The sequence below is a fragment of the Bombina bombina genome, chromosome 1, assembly GCF_027579735.1.
Source record: "Bombina bombina isolate aBomBom1 chromosome 1, aBomBom1.pri, whole genome shotgun sequence".
Lineage (NCBI taxonomy): Eukaryota > Metazoa > Chordata > Amphibia > Anura > Bombinatoridae > Bombina > Bombina bombina.
The window spans coordinates 103,082,982-103,109,356 of NC_069499.1; the positions used below are offsets into that span (position 1 = coordinate 103,082,982).

Genomic DNA, 26,375 nt, shown 5'->3' on the forward strand with positions numbered 1-26,375 from the left:
TGGATATTCGAAAGCAAATGTAACCACTGCTAATAGAAGTAGAATGTGTATCTTTAAGCTACTTAGATATCAGGATAAGCTAGAATTTTTAAAATTATACAGAAAGTCAGGGGAATATATCTTTGAGAAAAACAAATTATTATTCTTTCAAGATTTCTCATTAGAGACATCTGTTAAAAGGAAACAAATGGTCCCCTATTGTGCTAGGATCACCAGTAAAGGCATAAAAGCGGGGATTACATATTCCGCTAAAATCATAGTGGATGAGAATGGCATTAGACATGTCCTTAATAATCCCCAAGAGGCTCAGGAGTTTATCAGTGCTCTGTAGGTTAAAACGGAAATTACTCTTTACAAACCCGAAATGTATTGGACCGAATTGTTATTTTTTATTGCTGATTTTATTTTGGATTTTTGCTTGTTTGAAATATTATTTACTGTTTTCTTTAAAGGGAAAAAAAAAGAGTGGACCTGAAATTTAGCATCATATATTTATGGTTGCGTTGGTGGTCAGGCTGGGTATTTGTTCCTAGGAGTAGAAGCATATTTAATTGCTATTTTTCTGTTTTTAAATCTCCCTTTTTTTCTCTTTTTTTTTTTTTTTTTTTTTTTTCTCTCTCTCTTACTTTTTTCCCTCTCCTCCTCTCTTCCTCCCTCCATCGCTGGGCCGGATAAATACTAAGTATGATATGTAATTAGATGTCCTCCAAGATTAATATACTTTCCTGGAATGTTGGGGGGTAACATCTCCCAAGAAACGCAAATTAATTATTAAATACCTGGCTAAATTTAACCCTGATGTGGTAATGCTGCAAGAAACACATCTTAATGATATAGAAGCAGCAAAACTGAAGTGTAAAGATTCTTGATTTTACATATACAGATTAAGGATTGCGACTTTGTGTTATGCAATTTATATGGCCCGAATTTATTTTCTCCTGTTTTCTGGGACACTATTAGGAGTAAGGTATTCCTTTCCTCAGCAGCTAATTTAATTTTAGGGGGAGATTTTAATATGACGCTGTGCCCTGTCCTGGATAGGTTGTCTTTAAAAAACTTACGGGAAAATAATAAAGTTGCAAAATATTTTAAAACATTCTGTCATGAATTGAATTTAATTGATATATGGAGACTTAAGAACCACGAGCAGCGTAGTTTTTCTTGCGAGTCAAAAACACATATGACATTTTCTAGAATAGACCTGTTCTTAATATCTAAACCTTTAGCATTATGTAGATCGGAGGCAGATATATATGATATTGCTATCTCGGACCATGCAGTAATTTCCTTTACACTTTTGGCCACTGCCCCTCCCAAGAATCAAAATACCTTGTTCTTTTTTCCTCGCTTTCTGGCAGATAACCCCAGGTTTATAAATTGGTTAAAGCAGAAATGGAAGGATTACGTGACTATCAATATAAGGCAATTCAGCAAGCCGGAGGCGGCAAAAGCTGTATTAAGGGGGGAAATTAAATTATACTTGAGTACTTGGAAGAAGAAAGCTCTGGCCCAAGAATCTCAATTATCCGCACATGTAAGGAATGCACTTAGGAAGTTCTATATTGATAAGACTAAGGATAATTGAGACAGGTACTGCAAATCTAAACGGGAAAGAGATATTTACTTGAAATAAAGATCTCAAGAAGAAGAATTAAAAATCAATTATCAATTCAGGGGACATTACGGGAATTCGGCTAAATTTCTGGCCAAGGTAGTTAAGGTGAGGAATAGTAAGAATCTTATCTCCTCGATTAAATATGAGAATCAAAAACATACTAATGCAGATGATATTACTCAAGTATTTTTTAAGGTGTTTCAATGTCTATATTCAGATTCAGAGATTAATATAGATAATGCATTGAATTTTTGGGCCAGTGTTAAGGTACCTTGTATTTCTGAGGAAGAGTTGTCAGTTCTTAATAGTCCTATTTCGGAGGAAGAAGTCTTAGAGGCCATTCAGGTAGCTAAAATCAATAAATCACCAGGTCCAGACTTCATCCCGGTGGAATTTTATAAAATTCTGATGGAAGAAATCAAACTAACACTAGTCAACTTGTTTAACTTCTATTTCTCTTCTAGCAATCCAATATCAAATTATTTCTCGGCGGCCCGCATTTCTCTAATTTTAAAGAAAGGTAAGGACCCGGAGGATCCTGGGTCTTATAGACCCATTTCTGTTCTAAATGCAGACTATAAATTATTGACCGCCATTGTTGCGTCCAGAGTGGCCAAATTACTGGATAGAGTTATCCATCCAGACCAAACGGGATTTATGAAGGATAGATATTCTCTTAAGAATATTCGCAAAGTAACCTCTTTTTTGGAAATTGCTTGGAACTTAGACCCCAAGAGTGATGTCTTTAAGAAGATCAGCTCTGCAGCAATTCTCACGGTAGATGCGGAAAAGGCCTTTGATGCAGTGAACTGGAATTATTTATTTTCAGCACTAGAACGATTTGGATTCAAGAATCAGTTTTTTGAATTTATCAAAAACTTATATAAAAATCCTATTTCATTTCTCTGCATCAATGGCCACTCTTCTCCATATATATCGCTTAAAAGGGGGACTCGGCAAGGATGCCCCCTTTCTCTGCTGCTCTTCAACTTGGCATTAGAACAGTTTGCCATTTTACTAAGGGATTGCTTACCCGGAATTTCCTTGGGTTCTTCTAAGTTAAAAACTCTTCTCTATGCTGACGACCTTTTGATTTTTTTGGACAATGCAAAAGATACTATCCCCTTAGTGTTGCAATTATTTAAAACTTTTTCTTCTTTCTCGGGGTACAAAATTTATTATGACAAGAGTGAACTCCTTTGGTTACATAGGAATGGCTCTAAGTGGGTAGATCACCCCTTTAAAGTGGTGGAGTCTTTTCGGTATTTAGGTATCATCTTGCATAGAAACCCTGCGAAGTGGTATGAATTAAATTTTCGCCCGATTTTGTTGAGAATTGTTCTCTCCCAATTTCCTTATCAGCAAAAGTTAATTTAATCAAAATGATTATTCTTCCAAAGATTTTATATCTCTTACAAAATCTCCCGTTATTATTGACCAATAGAGATATCCATGACTTACAATCTTGGCAATCCAAATTTATTTGGGGCAATAAAAAACCAAGGATAAGCCTGAGTAGACTGATACAAAAGCGGTCCCATGCAGGTTTAGCCTTGCCAGATTTTAGATTATATAACTGGGCATGTTTAGCCAAGTTAGCTTTTGACTGGATTACGGAGTCAAATAAGTTTGTTGCGCTGGAGTTAGAATCATTTCTGATTTCTCCTTTTGCATTAAAAGCTATCCTTCACTGTTCTTTGAAAAGTTTGCCGTTAAATGTTTGTAAATTGATCTCTTTTAAAAATGTCATTGTGGCGTTGCATAAAATCTGTCGGGTTTTAAAAATCTCACCAGTATTTTCTGAGTTTCTCCCGATAGTAGGTAATCCTGAATTTATGCCTGGTATTAATCAGCAAGCTTTTAGGCTTTGGGCAGAAACAGGATTGGTCTATATTCATCAGTTATTTGACTCTAATCAATTGCTTACATCAGAGTTACTGTTTCGGAATTTCAATTTACCTAGTTCAAATTTGTATGCTTATTTTCAGCTACGACATTATATAATTAATCAGAGGTGGGACACAGTAGTATTCCTTGATTGGATAGACATTAAGAGTATAATTCGCCAGTTCTCGCTAGGTCGCTCTTCAATATCTTTGATCTACGACATTCTCTTGGCTAAACAGGGGGAATTATGTATAGATAAATTATATAATTTTTGGAAAAGGTATTTCCCGCAATTAGAGGAGAACAGAATTGAGCGAAGTTTTTTGGAGCTAGAAAAGTTACAGATTTCTGCTTCATGGAGAGAAGCCCATTTTAAATTAATTAACAACTATTATCTCGCCCCTGATAAAATGGTCAGATTTTACCCGACTCAAGCTTTTTGTTTTCCGCGCTGCTCCCTTGATAAGGCTTACTTTTTTCATATGTTCTGGTCGTGTCCTAAAGTACAACAGTTTTGGCAAAAGATCAGGTTCTGGTATGGCAAGTTGTACAAAGATTTAAGCCTGTTCTCGGCTGAGGAGATATTTCTTTTATCGAACTCGGATCTACGGCCGAATTGTCCGGTAAAGATATTTAATACAATCATTTTGACAGCAAGACAGTTAATAGCTAAAGGTTGGAGGAGTCATGCAGCTCCGAGTTTTTCTTCCTTCCTTAAAGAAATTCAATTCCAGATATTATTCGGATCTTTCCACACTAAATTTTTAGTGGATAGTAGGGTAGGAATCTTCCTCCAGGATTGGCTACCGTTAATTAGGTCTTACCCTCTTCCTATTCAAAGACGCATTTTATTGCCTTTCTTAAATTCTATACCCTTCCTAGAGTTGGTAATTCTTGAGCTATTCCCTCCAGCTTGGGTAACTGGTTGTCGTGAAATAATTATGTGAGACGCGAGATGGGGGTTAAGAATATTTTGTGGTAATACCTACATGCGTACAGGTGTATATGTCCTATGGGGGAAGGAGGATCGGACGATAAAATAACAATAGAGGGAGGGAGAGGGGAGGAATTTAATCTTGAAGGAGAGGGGAAAGGGGAAGGATCAGGAAGACAATTTCCCCCCCCCCTTTTTTTTTTTTTCTTCTTTTTCTCTCGTTGTTTTGTTTTGCTTCTTTTTTATTGCAATAGTGAAAAAAAAAAAACAGTGAATACACTAAGCTTTTATTTATGGCTAAAAAAGAATTATTTCAGAGTAAATTCAGCCCAAGAGTTATGCTAGGATATGCAAGTAGTTTTATTTTGCTCGACGTAGATGGATATATGCTTGATATACTACGTTTGTTATATGGGCATTTTTTTAGTTGTTCTGCATTTGTTTTGTTTTTCTTTTTTGTTCTGTATGGCCGTCTTGCTTATTATGCAATTCTGTACACTCTGTTGGATTAATAAAATATTATAAAAAAATTTAAAAAAAGACCTAAGTGTAAATCTAAAGCTTCTAACCGTTTTCGTTCCTTTCAACAAAATAAGGAACAGAAACCTAATCCTTCCCCCAAGGAATCTGCTTCCAATTGGAAGCCTTCTTCAAACTGGAATAAATCCAAGCCATTTAAGATATCAAAACCAGCCCACATGTCCGCATGAAGGTGCGGCCCTCATTCCAGCTCAGCTGGTAGGGGGCAGATTAAAAATGTTTGGATCAATTATTATTTATTCAAATCTATTCATTGTCCCAAAGAAAGAAAATTCATTCAGACCAGTTTTGGATCTAAAGATTTTGAATCGATATGTAAGAGTACCAACTTTCAAGATGGTGACTATAAGGAGGACTGTTCTGCCTTTTGTTCAGCAAGGGCATTATATGTCCACAATAGACTTACAGGATGCATATCTTCATATTCAGATTCATCTGGACCACTATCAGTTCCTGAGATTCTCTTTTCTAGACAAGCATTACCAATTTGTTGCTCTTCCTTTTGGCCTAGCGACAGCTCCAAGAATCTTTTCACAGGTTCTCGGTGCCCTACTCTCTGTAATCAGAGAGCGGGGTATTGCGGTGTTTCCTTATTTGGACGATATCTTGGTACTCGCTCAGTCTTTACGTTCTTCAGAATCTCACACAAATCAACTAGTGTTGTTTCTTCTAAGACATGGTTGGAGGATCAATTTACCAAAAAGTTCTTTGATTCCTCAGACAAAGGTAACCTTTTTACATTTCCAGAAAAATTCAGTGTCCATGACTTTGTCTCTAACAGACAAGAGACGTTTGAAATTGGTTGCAGCCTGTCGGAACCTTCAGTCTCAGTCATTTCCTTTAGTAGCTATGTGCATGGAAGTTTTAGGTCTCATGACTGCAGCATCGGACGCGATCCCCTTTGCTCATTTTCATATGAGACCTCTCCAGCTTTGTATGCTGAACCAATGGTGCAGGGATTATACAAGGATATCACAATTAATATCCTTAAATCCCAATGTTCGACTTTCTCTGACTTGGTGGTTAGATCACCATCGTATCATTTTAGGGGCCTCTTTCGTTCAGCCAACCTGGACTATGATCACAACAGATGCGAGTCTTTCAGGTTGGGGAGCTGTTTGGGGATCTCTGACAGCACAAGGGGTTTGGAAATCTCAAGAGGCGAGATTACCAATCAATATTTTGTAACTCTGTGCGATTCTCAGGGCTCTTCAGTTTTGGCCTCTGTGGAAGAGAGAACCGTTCATTTGTTTTCAGACAGACAATATCACAACTGTGGCATATGTCAATCATCAGGGTGGGACTCACAGTCCTCAAGCTATGAAAGAAGTATCTTGAATACTTGTTTGGGCGGAATCCAGCTCCTGTCTAATTTCTGCGGTTCATTTCCCAGGTATAGACAATTGGGAAGCGGATTACCTCAGTCGTCAGACTTTACATCCGGGAGAATGGTCTCTCCACCCAGATGTGTTTTCTCAAATTGTTCAGATGTGGGGACTTCCAGAAATAGATCTGATGGCATCTCATCTAAACAAAAAAACTTCCCAGGTACCTGTCCAGGTCCAGGGATCTTCAGGCGGAAGCTGTGGATGCATTGACACTTCCTTGGTGTTATCAACCTGCTTCCTGCCTCTAGTTCTTCTTCCAAGAGTGATCTCCAAAATCATCATGGAACAATCATTTATGCTGTTGGTGGCTCCAGCATGGCCTTACAGGTTTTGGTATGCGGATCTTGTTCGGATGTCCAGTTGCCAACCATGGCCACTTCCATTAAGGCCAGACCTTTTATCTCAAGGTTTTTCCATCAGGATCTCAAATCATTAAATTTGAAGGTATGGAAATTGAACACTTAGTGCTTAGTCATAGAGGTTTCTCTGACTCGGTTATTAATACTATGTTGCAGGCTCGTAAATCTGTTTCTAGAAAGATTTATTATCGAGTTTGGAAGACTTACATTTCATGGTGTTCTTATCAAAAAATTTCTTGGCATTCTTTTAGAATTCCTAAAATTTTACAGTTTCTTCAGGATGGTTTGGATAAAGGTTGGTCTGCAAGTTCCTTGAAAGGACAAATCTCTGCTCTTTCTGTTTTATTTCACAGAAAGATTGCTAAACTTCCTGATATTCATTGTTTTGTGCAGGCTTTGGTTCATATCAAGCCTGTCATTAAATCAATCTCTCCTCCTTGGAGTCTTAATTTAGTTTTGAAGGCTTTACAGGCTCCTCCGTTTGAGCCTATGCATTCTTTGGACATTAAACTACTTTCTTGGAAAGTGTTGTTTCTTTTGGCCATCTCTTCTGCTAGAAGTTACTGAATTATCCGCTCTCTCTTGTTAATCTTCTTTTCTGATTTTTCATCAGGATAAGGCAGTTTTGCGGACTTAATTTAAATTCTTACCTAAGGTTGTGAATTCTAACAACATTAATAGAGAAATTGTTGTCCCTTCCTTGTGTCCTAATCCTAAGAATTCTTTGGAGAGATCCTTACATTCTTTGGATGTGGTAAGAGCTTTGAAATATTATGTTGAAGCTACTAAAGATTTCAGGAAGACTTCTAGTCTATTTGTTTTATTTTCTGGTTCTAGGAAAGATCTGAAGGCTTCTGCTGTTTCCTTGGCTTTGTGGTTAAAGCTTTTGATTCATCAAGCTTATTTGGAGTCGGGAAAGCCCCGCCTCAGAGAATTACAGCTCATTCTACTAGATCAGTCTCCACTTCATGGGCTTTTAAGAATGATGCTTCAGTTGATCAGATTTGCAAAGCAGCAACTTGGTCTTCTTTGCATACATTTACTAAATTCTACCGTTTTGATGTATTTGCTTCTTCGGAAGCAGTTTTTGGTAGAAAAGTTCTTCACTCAGCTGTTTCAGTTTGATTCTTCTGCTTATGTTTTAAGTTTTTCTATTCATTTATGAGAATAAATTTATATTTTGGGATGTGGATTAATTTTTTTCAGCGAAAAATGGCTGTTTTTGTTTATCCCTCCCTCTCTTGGGTATTGCTATCCCATAGATCACTAGCTCATGGACTCTTGCCAATTACATGAAAGAAAACATAATTTATGTAAGAACTTACCTGATTAATTCATTTCTTTCATATTGGCAAGAGTCCATGAGGCCCACCCTTTTTTATGGTGGTTATGATTTTTTGGTATAAAGCACAATTATTTCCAAATTCCTTTGTTGATGCTTTTTACTCCTTTCTTTATCACCCCACTACTTGGCTATTCGTTAAACTGAATTGTGGGTGTGGTGAGGGGGTGTATTTATAGGCATTTTGAGGTTTGGGAAACTTTGCCCCTCCTGGTAGGATTGTATATCCCATACGTCACTAGCTCATGGACTCTTGCCAATATGAAAGAAATGAATTTATCAGGTAAGTTCTTACATAAATTATGTTTTTTTTCTTCTTATTGGATCACCACCTCCTTCTCGACAGCTCTTCATAACAAACCTCTGTAAACGCACAAGAAATGTTACAATTTCTTCAGACACAGGAGTTATCTGATTCCTGTCTTTTTGCCTCACACTTTTTTCATGGCCCCAATGTGGATGAACATGCTAGGAAAAATGACATCAACAATCTGTCATCAAATGGACAAGATAGTGAATACATAGGTTACAGTGGCAATTGAAGTTTTCAGCCAGTCTGCCTCAAAGTAGTCCTTTTCCTTATCTCTTTATTTAACACCTGCATGGGTAGCTTCAGGTCTTCAATCTCATCAGCCACTTTTCCTTCACAGAACCCCTTGAATGAAAATGAAGACTAATTCTTTCAAATTGGGTCGGTGAACTACCTGTCAGGGGCAATATTTAAATTGTTCCTGAGGAATCTATTCTGCCTTTTAAGGACACTAACTAACTGTTAAGACAGAACATGCAATTGTGAGGGGGTTAATGTGTGGGGATATTTCTTTTGTAATGAAAGTCCATAGTATCCATAACATGTGGGATATAATCCCCACCACTAGAAGGCCAAGAGCTTAAATCCCCTTCCATCTCTTCCAGTTTTGTTCTTGGTCGTCAGGAGAAGATTGAGAATAGAAGTGTTACAGTTACTTGCTTATAGATTAATGTTTGGGGGCTCAGATTAAAGTGAGACCCCTTATCACTGGAACATATTCACAAATAAGTCTGAAGAGATTTCCAGCAAGCTGAATGATACAGGGAGATAGAAATACACTGTTATGTGCTCAATATCTTCCTAGGGATTTCAGCCATAACTACCCTCAGGCATGTCAGGGATATGTCCCTCAGACTCCTTCTGTGGGATAAAGGTATTTCCTCAAAAATCTTCTGCTGTACTTCTATAAGCACTGGATGGGCTCTCTACTGGATACTGCTGCCATTTGGTGACTGGTAAGCCGGTGAATGGGTGCTACTCCAGGTAAACCACTTACCACAACACAGACATAGCCCACAGACTGACAGAATGTTTTGCCTAAATCAAGAATATAGTGGCCCTACATCACTTTAGGAGGGCTTTCTAAGACCCCTGGGACCCTATCTTTCACTTTTTTTAATAGGAGTATGGTCCTTTAAGAAAACAGCTGATTGCTCTGTGCAATCACTGGTTCCCTCACTAAGCATCCGATTAGTGTATGCACCATGAAGGTAAGGTTTTTGGGGTATTTAATTATGTTTTTGTGCACTAAAACTTTAAAATTGATTTTTTACAGTTTTAGTCTCTCTGAGACACTGGCATTTTCTGAGCGGTAGTCGTCGTCGTGCCCCCCCTTCAGCTTCCCGGTTCTGCTTCAGAACTCTGACTCTGAGGTCTTAAAATCATCCAGTTTATATGGGGAAGTGTTATCTGGTGAAAAGGACCCTGTTCCTGACCCTGAATTTGACAATGCTTTCAGATTTAAAGTGGCGCACCTTGTTACATGAGGTATGCCAAAACAAGTCAATCCCTTTCCTGGAGGATCAATCATCTGTCATCATTTGGGCATCATTTGTCCATCCAAATTGGACCGTAAGAACTTGGTTTTCCGATCTGGTGCAGATGTTAGTCTAGTTGTCCTCCATGGCTTTTTTCTCTGCTTCACATCTGTCTGTCTCAAGGTCCATTTCTTCACCAAGATCTAAAATCTCTAAACTTTATGGCTTGGAGATGTTTTTCTGATTTTGTCATTGAAACCTTGGTTCAGGCCCGTAAACCTGTGACAAGGAAAACTTATCACAAGGTTTGGAAGGCTTTTATTTCCTGATGTGTGGAACATTAGTTTAGTTGTTATGTTTTGGTTAAGGGTTTATCTGTCAGTTATTTAAAGGGCCACATTTTAGCTCCTTCTGTCTTGTTTCATGGGGAGATTGCTAAATTTCCGGATATTCAGAGTTTTGTCTAGGCTTTAGTCAGGATTAAGCCAGTGATTAAACCACTTCTCCGTGGAATCTTAATCTGGTTTTACGCGTTTTGCAGGTTCCTCCTTTTGAGCCTATGCATAATATGGATATTCAGCTATGATGTTTTGAGAACTAAGTTTGACTTTTTGCCTAATGTGGTTGTCCTAATCAAACAAATTCCAAGGAGAGACTGGTCAGAGCTTTGAAGTTCTATTTACAGGTTACTATGGATTTTAGACAGTCTTTAAGTTTTTAAGACAGTCCTTTAGACGAGCTTGCTTGTTAATTTTTATGGCTCCAGAAAGGGTCAGAAGGCTACTGCCATTTTATTTCGTCACTTGGTTGAAGCTTTTGATTCATAAGGCTAACTTGAAGGTGGAACAGTCTCCTGCTAAATTGATTACTGCGCACTCTACTATATAAGTTGCTACTTCATGGGTCTATTAAAAATGTGGCTTCTGTTGATCAAATTTGCAAAGCAGCTACTTTTTATTCCTTACATACTTTAACAAAATTTTACCATACTGATGGTTTCTTCTTCTTCTGAAACAACTTTTGGTAGGAATGTTCTTAAGGCAGTTCTTTCTGAGCATTCAATATTATTGCGCATATATTTTATATGCATTGGAGAAAAAATATATATTTTGTCCTGCCTTTATTACTTGTGGACTCTGCAGCTTGGGTAGTAGTTTCCCAGGACTAAATAGACTCTCATCACCTTTATGCTTAACTGCTGAATTCATTTATTTCATGGTGGCGAGAGTCCACAAGACCCCATTATTTTCAATATTTTGATTGGGTTTTTTTCTGGCAGCAGTTCAAGTATGCACCTCCTTCTTTTTTTTTCCTGCTCCTTTTTGTCATGCTCTTATTTCTTTTCCTACCTTCTTCTTTATCTTGCTTGGCTATACGTCAGACTAGTTTTAGTTGAAATAATCTTTATTGTCAAAAAGGAAGACAAGAGACATATCTAATACATCATGCCCCTAGTTCAGATAAACATATTTATATTCATTGTTACAGTCTCAGGACCTCTTATCATGTTCGATAAAGTTTTATAATTCCATATATCTGTCTCAAACAACATGAAAAAGAGTTGTAGGATGAAACAACTTCTCTCAGCAATTAGTATATCCATCCGGCTTTCCCAATGTATCTCCATCATTACTGAAATCTCTGAAAGTCCATAGAGTCCTAGGAAAAGCTTCCACCTACTGAAGTTGCCTTCAGGCATAGGAAATATATGAGGTCCTGTTTATTTTCCTGAAGTAGGAACGAAATTATCTATAGTCTTCCTTCCCCTCCCTTTTCTAATGTGTTTTCCTTTTATTTTAATAATTATAAACATTAAACATAAACTTTTGAAACTGTAAAACAATAAACTCATAACTGTATAACCTTTCCCGTCGAGCAGAGAGAGAACCATCAAATTGTATCTAAGATGTATATAAGTTCCCCATAAAAGACTTAGTGGCAATAAGTTTAGGAGAGATCCCCTATCGTGTTATAACTCTTGAAAGACTTAAATTTCCCTTATCTCTCTTCTATCTCTGTTCATGATCCAGTGGACCCAAATCTTTTGGAAATGTGTTGTTGTATCCTGCAACCAAGAGGCAGATTCTGACATAGCATATATATTATCTAACCTGTTAATCACTTCTGACCACGTTGGTGAACCTGTTCTCCAGTGTTTGGCTATACATATCCTCGTGGTTGTACAAAGTATATTTATGAATATATTGGTAGCTAAGTTTAAGGATTCATCTGAAACATGCAAGAGGGCCTGCGCCGCCGTTAGCATCATAGATTTATCTAATAGGATACTTATCAATTTAGAAAGTTTGTTCCAAATTTGTTTAATCTCCCCACATTCCCACCACATATGCATATAATTTCCAATTTCTGCACAGCCTCTGTAACAGAGTCTACTTTTCTGCAATGTATAATGTGCAGTTCTTATGGGTGTAAGATACCACCTGTAAGATGTTTTAATAGAATTTTCGATAAGGTCTGCGCATATCAGTCCCTTGCTAATCCTAGAAAGTATTTGTGTCCATCTGTCATCATCATATGTTTCACCTAAGTCTCTTTCCCAATTCTCATGAAGCGGCAATTTGGAGCCTTTTTTTGCATCTTGTATTGCCAAGTACAGTTGTGATATTAGTTTTTTATTTCTACCTGGGGTTGCAATAATGCGTTCTGTTGTAGTGTATGGGTTTAGTGGTTTGTTTTGTCTGTATTTGTATATTGTGGTGGATATCTGAAGATATAGGAACCAATGTAAGGTGTCCGGCTGAAGTTTATCTTTCAGTTGGGTGTATGTGAGCATTTTACCTTTATCTAAAAAGTCTGCAACTCTGTAGAGGCCCTTATTTTCCCACTTACATATTAGTATTTGAAATTCTGCAGGAAGTATAGCACCCAGTGGTATTATCTTAGTACCCTTGGGTATGAGGCCTAGAGAAGATGTGAGGTATTTCCACATATGTTTGGACTCCTCTGTCACCTTGAGTTTGTATAGTGTTTTGTTTGTAGTGTTTGAGGTGTTCCAAACAATCGTGGCTGGATCATTCACCCCAGCTAAGTCTGCCTCTAGTCTAGTCCAAGTTATTTCTCGACAGTTTTTGCTTATCAGCGTAATTTGTGACAACCTAGCTGCCTGATAGTAGTCTAACAAATTGGGCACCCCCACTCCCCCTAGCTGTTTGTGTTGTTTTAATAGTTGGGAGGCTATTCTAGCTGTTTTGGGTCCTCGTAGGAATCTAATTAGGTCCATCTGGAGATCTGCTAGCTCTCTTTGCGGTACTTTGATTGGTAATGCTCTGAAGAGATATAATATTCTCGGTAGAATATTCATCTTTATAATCGATAGTCAGACTAGTTTTAAAGGGACAGTCTAGTCCAAAATAAACTTACATGATTCAGATAGGGCACGTAATTTTAAACAATTTTCCAATTTACTTTTATCACCAATTTTGCTTTGTTCTCTTTGTATTCTTAGTTGAAAGCTTAACCTAGGAGGTTCATATGCTAATTTCTTAGACCTTGAAGGCCGCCTCTTAAGAATGCATTTTAACAGGTTTTTCACCACTAGAGGGTGTTAGTTCATGAATTTCATATAGATAACACTGTGCTCATGCACGTGAAGTTACCTGGGAGCTATCACTGATTGGGTAAACTGCAAGTCTGTCAAAACAACTGAAAAAAGGGGCAGTTTGCAGAGGCTCAGATACAAGATAATCACAGAGGTAAAAAATATATAAATATAACTGTGTTGGTTATGCAAAACTGGGGAATGGGTAAAAAAGGGATTATCTATCTTTTAAAACAATAACAATTCTGGTGTAGACTGTCCCTTTAAGTAAGGTGGGAGGGGTTTTAAGGGTTCTTGGGGTTTTGGGAAACTTTGCCGCCTCCTAGTGGTCAGGATCGTGGACTCTCACCACTATGAAAGAAATGAATGTGTGGTTCTATGCATTTCAAACCCTTTAGGTGGTAGAACCATATTTAGTACATAGTGGCAAAGTAGTATTACAAAGAGTTCCAGAATTTTTTCTGATGGCTTTTTTTGGCTTTCATGAAGCATATTGCTTACCTTATTTGGAAGTATATATGAATTGTTAACCATTGTAATACATTAGTTGTTTTCAAATGCTTACACTATTATAGCCACAGAACGAAAGACAGGAGAAAAATATATTTTAATCCACAAGGACACTAAAGATTTTCCTCCAGTAAAGACCACTATTTCAACTTGATTAGTCTAATGTATTTCAAAGTTTATAAACTCTCTAAGGAGTTCTGGGTCCAGAATGACTCAACTCACAGTCTAAACTTCCTTTGTAATAAAATAATATTCATCATCTTAATTGTGGCAGGCAGCAGTATGAATTTCTATACATTTTGGAACAATATTATATTTGCTAATGTTTTAATTTGTTTGCAGCATTTTTCTTGTGCTTTGCATTTATTTCCACCTCTTATCTGCATTTTTTGTGCTCCTATCACCTGGTGAGTATTAACCAGGCAAACCAAGATAGCTAGAAAATAAATCCAGAAAACAGACTTTTCTCTGTCTTGACTCATATCCTGGTTAACATTTATCAGGACCCCTTCCATAGCATCCTATCCGGTAAGTAGCATTCACTAATAATTATTACTGTCTCACCCAGTAAATATTCACTTAGCCACGAAAATTTGGAATGTACCTTTTACTACTCCAATTTGCAATGGGTTGAAATACAGTTTGTATGCAGTATTTTGTTATTCATGTATACAATCTTCAAAATAAGCATTTTTATGATGGCTAAGTTCTCTTTCCACAGGCCTTCAACAAGTACAAGCGGGAAGGTTTCCTTCTTCAGAACGTTGATAAAGCACCGTTGGCAAAGCGCAGAAAGATGAAAAAAACAAGCACAAGTACAGAGACACGCAGCAGCTCCAGTGAGAGTTCACACTCTTCCTCCTCCCATTCACAGGGTAAAACCTCGCCCTCAAAAGCTTTGCAGCCTACTAACCCCACTGAGAGCAATAATCCAGAGACTATCTTCCAGTTTGCCGACTAGGAAAGCAGTCCCTTTTATACTGAAGCTATAATAACAATGTGATCAGCAAGCTGGAACAGACAGCTTGTTCTGAGTTCATAAAGAAGTTGTGATTTTTATACTATCCTTTCCAAATGTGAACTCTTCAATGCTGCAAGGCTTGGCAGGATAACGTTGAGACTGAAGCATTTGTTGTCAGTTGGTTGACTCCTTCACTGCTCTTTACATGCCTTTAGCAAAGATAGACTTATGTATCTTGTTCATTAAGGGCTTATGTTGACAAATCACAATTCCTGCCTTATTTAACTCCAATACTCAAGGGGCCCTCTTGCAGTGGAGGGGTTAATTGAGGCCTGTAGTAAATTATTGCCACAGTCATGATGGGGCTTCAGTTTATATGTGTGGGTTTGTTGTTTGTTTTTCTGGTCGTATAAAAATTTGTTACAAGGTTCTGAGAAAAGTCTACAGTATTACTGTAGTTGGCCATATTGTGCCATTGATGTCATTTCAACTTGACCCTTTAAATTGCTCTCCGTGTCCTTCATTTCATATGACCACAAAGCTGGTTAGTTTATACAGTGCTTTTTATTCTAAGGGGTTTTTGTGTTATTCTTACAAAGCATTTTTGAGAAATGTTATGTCATAAGTGTACTTTTTTTTACTAATTATTTAAAGAAAAAATATTTTAAACATACTTTAGGCAGCATTCTGGAAATAACTGAACTGCCATGTACATATTTAATGTAAAGCTAATGAAAATATTTGATAAATATGAATTCAGTTCTATTTAATAATGCAAACTATGTGCATTAAGTATTTACACATTGCACATTTTTTTTATATCATCACCAGGAATGATCATAGGTAACACGCTCCCGATATGCAGTGGAGCACATTTAGATTAACTTTTTTTATTCTAAAATCATGACCCATTTCATACCAAAAAAATAGTAATATTTTAAATGGCTGCATAGTTTCATGTATGGTCATTGGGGTACAGATTCCCTTAGGTAGCAACATACTTTTGCATAATGACCAATTGTGCAACCGTATTAAAGGGCAGCAATGAATCATATTATAACATTTTTTGAGTTTGTAAACTTCTGAAGTGGATTCCACATCTAGTTTCTATTGTTAAATTGTCCAAAGATGTGATATCACTAACGACAAAGAAGTTGCTTTTTCTTCCTCTTTTAATATACTGTAATCTAAGCCTGTTAAGGCCCCATACATAATAATAATTTAGAAAAAAGGGAGAACGTTTCTCTATTCGCACGATTCATGATTAATCCTGGTGATTGTGGTATTTTAACAGCATTGCACTATGAGTTTTAACGAATGCTTTTAACCATATTGTTTCCCTTTTTTTTTAAAGGAAAGAGGCACTTTTATACTAAGCTCATCCTATCTTTAATACTTCTGTACATCATAAACTTGAAATGTAAATCATGTACTGTAGTTCAAAAGAAAAAGGGAACATTGGGCTTTGCATTATAATTTTATACTTTGACTGAATGGTGACGATTCCTACTCTCATATATGTATAGTTGCGTAAAGCATTGTGTCAGTAAACCTGCGTTAAGATGCCCACTCACGTTCTTGATATTACTTTCTGAACTGCATTTGTATATTTTTGCTAACCATATTTTGTGTGTTGGGTGATGGGAATCCTATTTTTAGTAAAACTGTGTAGAACAACTTAAATGCATAGTCTATGCAAAGTGATGATGACTACAGAAATAATTTCTATTTTTAAGATCAAAGTCCTTTGACTAACTGTGAAACTCCACACTTTTATATCCAAATATCCATATTCTTTATTGCAATATTTGTTGAGATGCCTGCTGTCTGGGGATCAAGGGCCTTTGATTGGCTTTAAAGCGGAGTCTGATGGCTTTATGTCTTGAGATATGTTTATGTGCAATGTCATTTTTGAAGATTTGCACCTTGTTTAATATAATATGGAAGATTGAAAAGGGAGGTTAATGCTCTGTGGTTTGGCCAATCTGCCATATGATGCCCTATTGTGCATGATTCTGTATTTAATAATGTATGGGTTTTATGTGTAGAACTGCTTGCCACATTTTCTCAAAAATGACCACTGATTTATATAGTGGTTTTAAGTTGTTCTGTGACTAATTTACTTTTCACAGACAAAATAAAGCTGGGTGAATCTTTGGCGTGTATTATACGAAGTGATTTATATTTTCCCTTTAAATATAAATATATCATTTTACATTTTAATGACTTTGAAACAATACCAAGGTACCAACTATACAAATTTTTTTAGGACTCGGGAGTTTGGTTATGTTTTTATGTTTCACCAACTGAAATCATTCAGCGCTGCGGAATCTGTTGGCGCTCTACAAATACCTGATAATAATACTAATAAAAAGAGCCCGGGAACTACACTGTGGGCACAACTGCAATCATCTCATTTTAAGTTTTGGATTGTTTTGGTTAAATCAAAATTATCAAGGGAATAAAAGTGCAAAATGAAAATGCTCTAATTATTATTGCTCTTTTGTTGGAATATAACTATCTGCTTAACAAAGGATACCAAAAGAGAAGAACATTTTCCATTTACTTCTATTATCAAATTTTCTAATACCAAATTGTTGATTATTGATTATAGATTAGTTTGTTTGTTTCATGCTTTTATTATCACACCTGTTAAGTGTTTTGTATCCACTTTCCACTCACAACTGTAACTAAAATGTTTTCAATTAAAGGGACACTGATCCCACATTTTTTTCTTTCATGATTCAGATAGAGTATGTAATTTTAAGCAACTTTCTAATTTACTCCTATTATCAAAATGTCTTCATTCTCTTGGTATCTTTATTTGAAAAGCAAGAATGTAAGTTTAGATGCTGGCTCATTTTTGGTGAACAACCTGGGTTGTCCTTGCTGGTTGGACAGAACCAATAAAAAAGTGCTTTCCATGGTCCTAAACCAAAAATTGTCTGGCTCCTTAGCTTAGATGCCTTCTTTTTCAAATAAAGATAGCAAGAGAATGAAGAAAAATTGATAATAGAAGTAAATTAGAAAAATTGCTTAAAATTGCATCTGAATCCTGAAAGAAAAAATTGGTTTTAGTGTCCCTTTAATGTTAAAAATTAACTATTTCTCTGTGAAGAAGCCAGCACACATAGAAAACTCTACAGAAAACCAAAACTAGCAAAGAGGAGAAAATGGGTAAAACTCTGGTAAGTTCAAAATTCCAGAATAGTTATTCACTAAAGTAAAGAGATTTTTTAAACATTATACCTCAGACTAGATACCTTAAAGGGACACTGAACCCAATTTTTTTTCTTTCGTAATTCAGATCATGCCATTTTAAGCAACTTTCTAATTTACTCCTATTAATTTTTCTTCATTCTCTTGCTATCTTTATTTGAAAAAGAAGGCATCTAAGCTAAGGAGCCAGCCAATTTTTGGTTCAGTACCCTGAACAGCACTTGTTTATTGGTGGGTTAATTTATCCACCAATCGGTAAGAACAACCCAGGTTGTTCACCAAAAATGGGCCGGCATCTAAAATTACATTCTTGCTTTTCAAAAAAAGATACCAAGAGAATGAAGAAAATTTGATAATAGGAGTAAATTAGAAAGTTGCTTAAAATTGCATAATGTATCTGAATCGAAAAAGAAAAAAAATGAATTCAGTGTCCCTTTAAGGCTATTGAGTATTCTTCAAATTCATGAAAATGCTTCATGTACTCTACAGGTAAAAGGAAAAAATATATAGATCTGAGACAGTGTACTGTAAAATTGATTTCCCCTTAATCTGATTACGACTTGTTATACCAACTGTATGGAAAATTGCTCATTTAGATATATTTTTGTATATGAAATAGCTGTCTGTGCTAATTTAAAAAAGAAAACACAACTTAATCAAATGGTTTAGCCTCCAGGGAGTGCATACCTCATCTTATCCCTAAATATTCACACAAATCTGCCTTATAGCTCTCTACACAGTGAGACCAATTTTTAGAGAACAATTGAAAATTATGATTTTATTATTTATCTGTCCCACCACCAACTGGGAGTGTAATTTATTTTAAACTTTCTTGTTTATATTCCTTTTTTTAGACCAGTACATTGTAGATGGGGATACAACAGGCAAAATCGGCTATTTCAAATGACCAAATAAATGTAAAGTAATGTAATAACCTCAGCAGGTAAAATGGATTACTGGGAATACATTAAAGGGAGAGAAAAATGACACTTCACTGTCCCTTTAAAAAGGCTAACATTTTTATGGTGTTTAATATATTTAGCATTTTCTTTTTTTAAATCACTTTTAGGTTATTTCCTCCAGCCCAAATGACCTAGTAGTGTGTCCAGGCACTCTGTTTAAAAGTAACAGTTTTAAAAGCAAATCAGTGATGCTTGAATGTGCTCTTGAAACAGGATTACATGATAAAAGGTACTGAAAACGCAAAAACATTAAAGAGCATAAGTGAAAAAGTAGAACATTCTTTGGTATGTCACAGTAGACAGAACCAACATTCTTGAGACATCTAGACACTAGTGTCATATTTTAAAATCTATTGATGTGACCACATCAACATTGGATTTAGTTCCCATAACCTTCTTCAATCACTAGGGAATCTTATAGGGGCTGCAACTTAAATGGGGCCATATACTACCCCATATGTAATTGTAGTTATTTAAACCTTATTAGCCCTGATTTGTATATTCTGTCTACAAAATGAAGATTGTACTACATTGTAGATCAATCTTTTAATGCATGTGTAGCTAAAAGGGACATTAACCCCTTGAGTGCTAAATTGTCTGTCAGGTGCTAACGACGGCTCGGAGCCGTAGCTAGCACTCTCCCACCTTGAGAGAGATCTGGGGGCCCCACCCGCTCCTACCCCGGCGATCGGGCCTGCATAGTGATAGGCATCGGTGGGGCTTCACGTTTTGCGCAGTGACATCACGCGCAATGACGTGATGATGTCACCGTGCAACTTTATTTAAAATTCACAGTAGAAGGTATAGGGAAATGGGGCATGCTGCTTACATGCCTGTATCTCAGGCACCTAAGCAGCTACAGACCCCCAAGACCCACCGTTGGAAAGTTAATTGTCTAATCTTTCCAACAGTATAAGTCTTGGGGATCTGAAAAAAATTTTTAAAAAAAAAAACAACTAAAATCCATCTTAGTACCCAGGTGGGAAAATGCTTAGCACTCAAAGGGTTAAATCCTAAATACATTTTTATAAAGCCCTCTGATTATGGGTGCCACCATTTTGGAACCTATGTAAAACTACAGGTATCTGAAGGAGGGTTAATGCACATGTGCAGACATGTCACCACTGGAATGCAGTAAAAGCTAGATTTCAACATGGCGGCACCCATGAAAAGAGGGAGGCTGAGAATAACCTCAATAATATACTTATAAATATTTAGTATTTAATGTCCCTTTTAATCAATTTAGCATCTATTTTTGTGTGCTATAAAGCATATACAATCTCCATTTATCAATTCTGTACAAAAAAAGCCTTGTTTCATTAATAACTTCAAATTCTATAGCCGTGAGAATTTTAGGTTTAAAGAGCCTAGTTGAGATAGATACAGTGTCAAGTTTTATACCTTGGAGTTAGTGAAACATTTTTTCTAATGAAACCATTTTCAACACCTGGAAATTTCACCTAAGTTTTCCAGATTTATTTGAGAAAATCCTGTGTGTTAAGTGCTTATTGTACGCAATAGGATCCAAGCATCCACTACCACTATCTGCTTTTATTTTGTTTCATACAGGTGGTGAGAGTCCACATACCTTTACTTTTCTCTACCACTAGGAGGAGGCAAAGTTTCCCAAACCCCAAGAGCTCTATAAACCTCCCACACATACCTCAGTCTTTAATTTGCCTCCACTGGAGGTGTCTGAAAAACGAATTTCTTTGGCAAAATATACAGCATTTTACATAATTTCCACTAATGGATAATAACGTTAAAAAAAAATGTTTGTTAGCACATACTGAAAATTTTATAACCTACATTGTTTCACATTAATTTAGAGAATACCAGAGATGTCAGCGTGTTTTGCCTTTTTTAAATGCTTTCAAAGATGTTCAATGGGGTTGAGGTCCAGTGATTGTGAAGGGAAAGTATTGGAGATTAGTACTCCTTGTTCTTCCTTGAGCTTCAGATAAGCTTAGCTGAGTTTCAATGAGTTTATTTCCGTTGTCCTTTCTGGAAAATGAATCCTCTTCCCCACGACTTTAAGCAAGAAACAATGGCATGCCTCTGCATTTGTGTTCTATGCCAGAATAGGCAACGCATGTGAATATTTCCTTCATCATTTAATTGTAGGCTTTACATACTGTGGTGCTAGCTTCTCATTGTACTGTTTCCATGCAAAAACTCTGCAAGTGCAACAAAGTTAAAATTTGCCTGTAAATAGAATGCTTCCCAGTTCTACTGTGAAAAGTTTGTACTGGTTGCTATGGCAAGATATTTTTTTTGCCCAATATTTATTGGTTACTTGACCCTCCTATATTCATGAAGGCTTTCCTTCACTGCCAGTCCTATAACAGCCCTTTCCTTTAGAGTAGTGGGAAATGAGTAGACACCAGGCATGAATGGTATGACACCTTGTTGACTCCACAAGTGTCATATAAATGAAAATAATAAACAGATTATATTTCACTATGTTTATTTATTGCCATTAGCAATATGGACATAATATACCACAATGCATCACACAGGTCACATAGAAACTTTTAGGTTTACACAACTGAAAATGTGCCAGACCCGACTGTCCCAACAGCCTGCCTGACAATCACTTGCATTGCAATCTGACATATTAAAATAATGTCACCACACAAAGCCTTCCTACATAGTAAGGGTTTGTCCAACATTAATTAATAAACCTTAGTGCTATCCATTCCAGTTTCATCCCGTTCACATTACTTAAGGCTACACGATTTTAACTCTACCTATCTGCCACCAATTAATAAACCTAAGGCTTGGTGCTATTCAATTTCTTCTTAGTTCCCTTCACATTACTTAAGGCTGCATGGCCACACTACCTACCTGCCAGTGTCTGTGACCATTCCTAGCCAGCAGCAGCAGCAGAATCTGTTGTTCCACGCTCAGTTACTCAATGTGGCGCGCACTCCAGAACATTCTGTCTCTTGACTCTCCATGACCATCGTGCTGCTCATAGCTCATTCCTAAAATCCCCTCCACAGCTCATGGGCCTCACCATGACCTGCTCAGACTCACCCCACTTTGGCAGATTTATACTTCATAAACGACAATGTCTCTATCTCTATGCTATAGATATGACCCTGGGGCAGAATCCTTTTCATTATTCCCCTCTGCTGTTTTGCGTGCGTCAACTTTTTTTTTTGGTGCGCTTAGTTTGAATTTCACATGTCACCTTTGTATCTACAAGCGTCTTGGTTGTGCACGTTGGGTTAAAACTTGTCAGGTTAGCACGTGTACCTTTAGTTTGGTTATAGTGTGTTTCATGCTTCGGATGGTTTACGCACGTCGGGTTAGCGCACATTTGTCCTCAGCTATGCGCATGTATTGTTTTGCCACGTTAAAATCCCATATAGCAGTAAGGTTGTTCTGTGCACTTTTCTTCTGATGAGAGGTATCTGGCCATCAGATGCAATGTTAACCTCTTCTGCTTTGTTTTGCAGTTTGGCTTAGCACGCATTGTTCCTAGGATACTGTTATGTCTTCATTACTTTAGGGTTTAAAAAATCTAAAGTTTCTGATGATAAGCTTTGTAATTGTTTAAATTCAGTTTCTAAGACTGTTAATCTCTGTGAGGTTTTCCCTATTCCTGATGCTGTCTCGGACATTATTTCTAGGGAATGGTCTAAGCCAGGTAATTCATTTACTACTCCTGCAAGGTTTTGAAACGTTATATCCTTTAGCTGCTGCTAATGTTAATTTGTGGGAAACTGTTTTCAAGGTTGTTGGGGCCATTTCCACTCTGGCTAAGCTTACTGCTATTCCTTTGGAAGACAGAACTTTTTTTAAGGACCTCTGGATAGGAAATTAGTCTTTTCATAGAAGGGCCTTTTTACAAGCAGGTTATTTACTCAGGCCAGCCATTTCTATAGCTGTTGTGGCTGCTGCTTCAACTTTCTGGTTATCCAGTCTTTCAGAACAGTGTTCTGCTGACCCTTTCAGTGAAAATCTTTTGAGTTTACTTAAAGGGACACTCAAGTCAAAATTAAACTTTCATGATTCAAATACAGCATGCAATTTTAAACAACTTTCCAATTTACTTCCATTAACAAAATGTGCACAGTCTTTTTTATATTTAAACTTTTTGAGTCACAAGCTCTTACTGAGCATGTGCAGGAATTCACAGAATAAACGTGTAGGCTGATGGCTGTCACATGGTACGTGTATGCATTTGTGATTGGCTGATGGCTGTCACATGGTACAGTGGGAGTGGAAATAGACATAACTTTTAAAATTGTCAGAAAAAAAATCTTCTCATTTGAAGTTCAGATTAATTGCTTTGTCTTGTTATATCTTGCATTTGTTGATTATGCAAATCTACTGTGTTGACTGGTCTCTTAAGAATGCTAAAGTCTAGAGGGAAATCTAAAGCTTCCAATTGTTTCGTTCCTTTCAATAGAATAAGGAACAAAAGTTTGACTCCTCTGTTCAGAAGCAAGGCACCTCTGGCCCAGTCTATAGGCCTGGTGCTAACTGGAACATTTTAAAGCAGGGTAAGAAATCACTACTGCATGATGGTGCAGCCCTCAATCCAGAGGTTCTGGTAGGGGGCAGGTTAAGTCTCTTTCAGGAGGCTTGGTTTCACTCTGAAAACCAAGTTTATCAGGGATATCGAATCGAATTCAGAACAAGGCCTCCCAGAGTAAGATTTTTTTCTGTCCAATGTTCCAAGGAATCATTTAAAAGTTCAAGCTTTTTTTTTTCTTACATCTGGAAGCTATGGGAGTGATTGTACCAGTTCCTTTGCACAAACAGGGGGTGGGATTTTATTCAAATCTTTTCATTATTCCAAAGAAGGAAGGTATTTTCAGACTTAGGGGTAGATTTATCATGCATCCTATGCTGCTGTTTCCACATGAGCTTTCAGGCTCGCCGGAAACATAAGTTAAGAAGCAGTGGTCGTAAGTGCTCCTTAAATCGTCCCCCACCTCTGAGGTGGCAGACTGCAATTATCCCGATCGGGATGATTGACACCCCCTGCTAGCAGCCGATTAGCCGAGAATGTGCAGGGGGCAGCATTGCACAAGGATTTAATCAGAAATGCTTGTGCAATGATAAATCCCGAAAGCGTAGGCTGTCAGCATTTATTGATGTCGGGCGGACATGATCCGTTACAGCGGATCATGTCCACCTGACATTTTGATAAATCTACCCCCAGTTCTGCATCTAAAAGTTTTAAACAAGTTTTTGTAAGGATTCATCTTTCAAAAAGGAAACTATTTGGACTATTCTGATTTTTGTTCAGCAAGGTCAGTTTATGTCCACAATAGAGTTAAAGGATGTTTACGTTCATGTTCCAATTCGCAGAGAACATTCCATTTTCTGAGGTTTGTAAAAAAGTGTAAAAAAAAAAGGGAGCCCTTGCTCTGCAGCTATTTAAACAGGTTAATAAAATGAAACATTAAAAATCACAACCACTCCTAGCAAATGTTAAAACTTAAAGGTACAATTTAATATTCTACAATAAAATACAATAGTACCACCGGTGGTTTTAAAATCAAACAGCAAAAATTTCCATAATATGCTAGAATATGCAAATGGTAGTCCCAATAGAATGGCTATAACAGATCCGTGAGGGGGGTGGGTTTAAGTCAACCACTAAATACAGATGGTGTTGAATCATCACATTTACAAAAACACTTTCAAAGTCTCTAACTCACCCAGAATTCAAAATAACCTTTTCACAGATTTCTCTGCTACCTTCAAACCTTTATTGCCTATTAAGTAACCTTCAGTCACGGCAGTCTCTATACAGCCTCTATGGATGCTGCCGTCATCTGTTCCGGATCACGTGGTGTCGTCTGAACAATCAGATGGGCGGATTGACGGAATTCGAGTTGAGAGGGTGTGTTTACAAAGTTACACACTTATTATCCAGTGTGGTTTAGTAGTTACTTGACAGATTGCTCTGATACAAGTTTAGAAACACAGCTTTTCTAAGTGCACAACATCTACACGTTTCAGCTTTACAGCCTTTCTCAAGATGTTTCTGAGGTTTGCCTTTCTGGACAAGCATTTTCAGTTTGTTGCTCTACCATTTGGTCTGGCTACAGTTTCAAGAATATTCACAAAAGATTATGGGTGCCCTTTTGTCTGTGATCAGAACTAAGGGTATTGCAGTGTTTCCATATTTGGACGACATCTTGGTTCAAGCTACGTCTTTTCCTTTAGCAGAATCTCACACCAACTAACTCTCGTTTCTTCAACAACATGATGGGAGGATCAATTTTCCAAAATGTTCTTTAATTCCTCAAACAAAGGTAACTTTTTGGGGGGATTTCATATAGATTGTCTCCATGAGTCTTTCTCTAACAGAGCAGAGAAGGTTAAGTTTGGTGTCAGCCTGTCTGAGCCTTCAGTCTCTCTCTTTCCCCTCGGTTGCCCTTTGAATGGAAGTCCTAGGTCTCATGATTGCAGCTTTAGATGAGTTTCCATTTGCTCGTTATCACATAAAACCACTTCAGCTTTGTATGCTTCCTCAATGGTGCAGAGACAATACTCAGCTGTTTCTCAGGATATTTTTGGATACCAGAACAAGTCAGTCTCTGACTTGGTTGCTGGATCATCAATTTATTATTTAGGGGGCTTCTTTTGGTCGTCTTACCTGTGGACTGTGATCACTTCAGATGCAAGTCTCTCAGGTTGGGGAGCTGTTTGGTTGTCTTTGAGAGCACAGAGAGTTTGGGATCCTCAGGGGGATAGGTTATCAATAAATATTCTAGATTTTTTTTGGGCTCTTCAAGCTTGGGCCTCTGTTGAAAAGAGTCATCTCTATTTCCAGACAATGTCACAGCAGTAGCTTATGTCAATGATCAAGGGGTTTTACAGGATGGTTTGGATAAGGGATTGTCTGCCAGTTCTTTGAAGGGGCAGATTTCTGCTATTTTAGTCTTGTTTCATAGGAAGATTGCTCATTCTACTAGGTCAGTTGCCACTTCCTGGACTTTCAATAATGAGGCTTCAGTTGACCAAATTTGCAAGGCAGCTATATGGTCTTCTTTGTATACTTTTTTGATGTTTTTGCTTCTGAGGCAACCTTTGGTAGGAAGGTTCTTCAGGCAGTTGTCCCAGTTTGATTGTTTGCCTGTTTGATATATTTTTTTTAAGTTCATTAAAAAATGGTGTTGTGGATTTTATTTTCTCTGTGAAAAAAAGATAAATCCCTCCCTTTACTCATGGACTTCATGGCTTGGGTATTAGTTCCCAGGAGTAATGGACCGTGAACTCTCACGACCTGTATTAAAAAAAAAAAACATAATTTATGCTTACCTGATAAATTAATTTCTTTCA

The 26,375-nt window shown here is 37.2% G+C and overlaps 1 protein-coding gene across 1 annotated transcript in view; it reads left to right on the forward strand.

Annotated features, from left to right (window-relative positions):
* Nucleotides 1–17,367, forward strand: part of RPS6KA5 (ribosomal protein S6 kinase A5) — a 589,637-nt gene extending 572,270 nt beyond the window's left edge. Inside the window, exon 17 of the mRNA XM_053697559.1 lies at nucleotides 14,644–17,367. Within this exon, the coding sequence (XP_053553534.1) occupies nucleotides 14,644–14,883 (240 nt within the window). The 3' untranslated portion in view covers nucleotides 14,884–17,367. The remainder of the gene's footprint in view (nucleotides 1–14,643) is intronic.
* The last annotated feature ends 9,008 nt before the right edge of the window (nucleotides 17,368–26,375 follow it).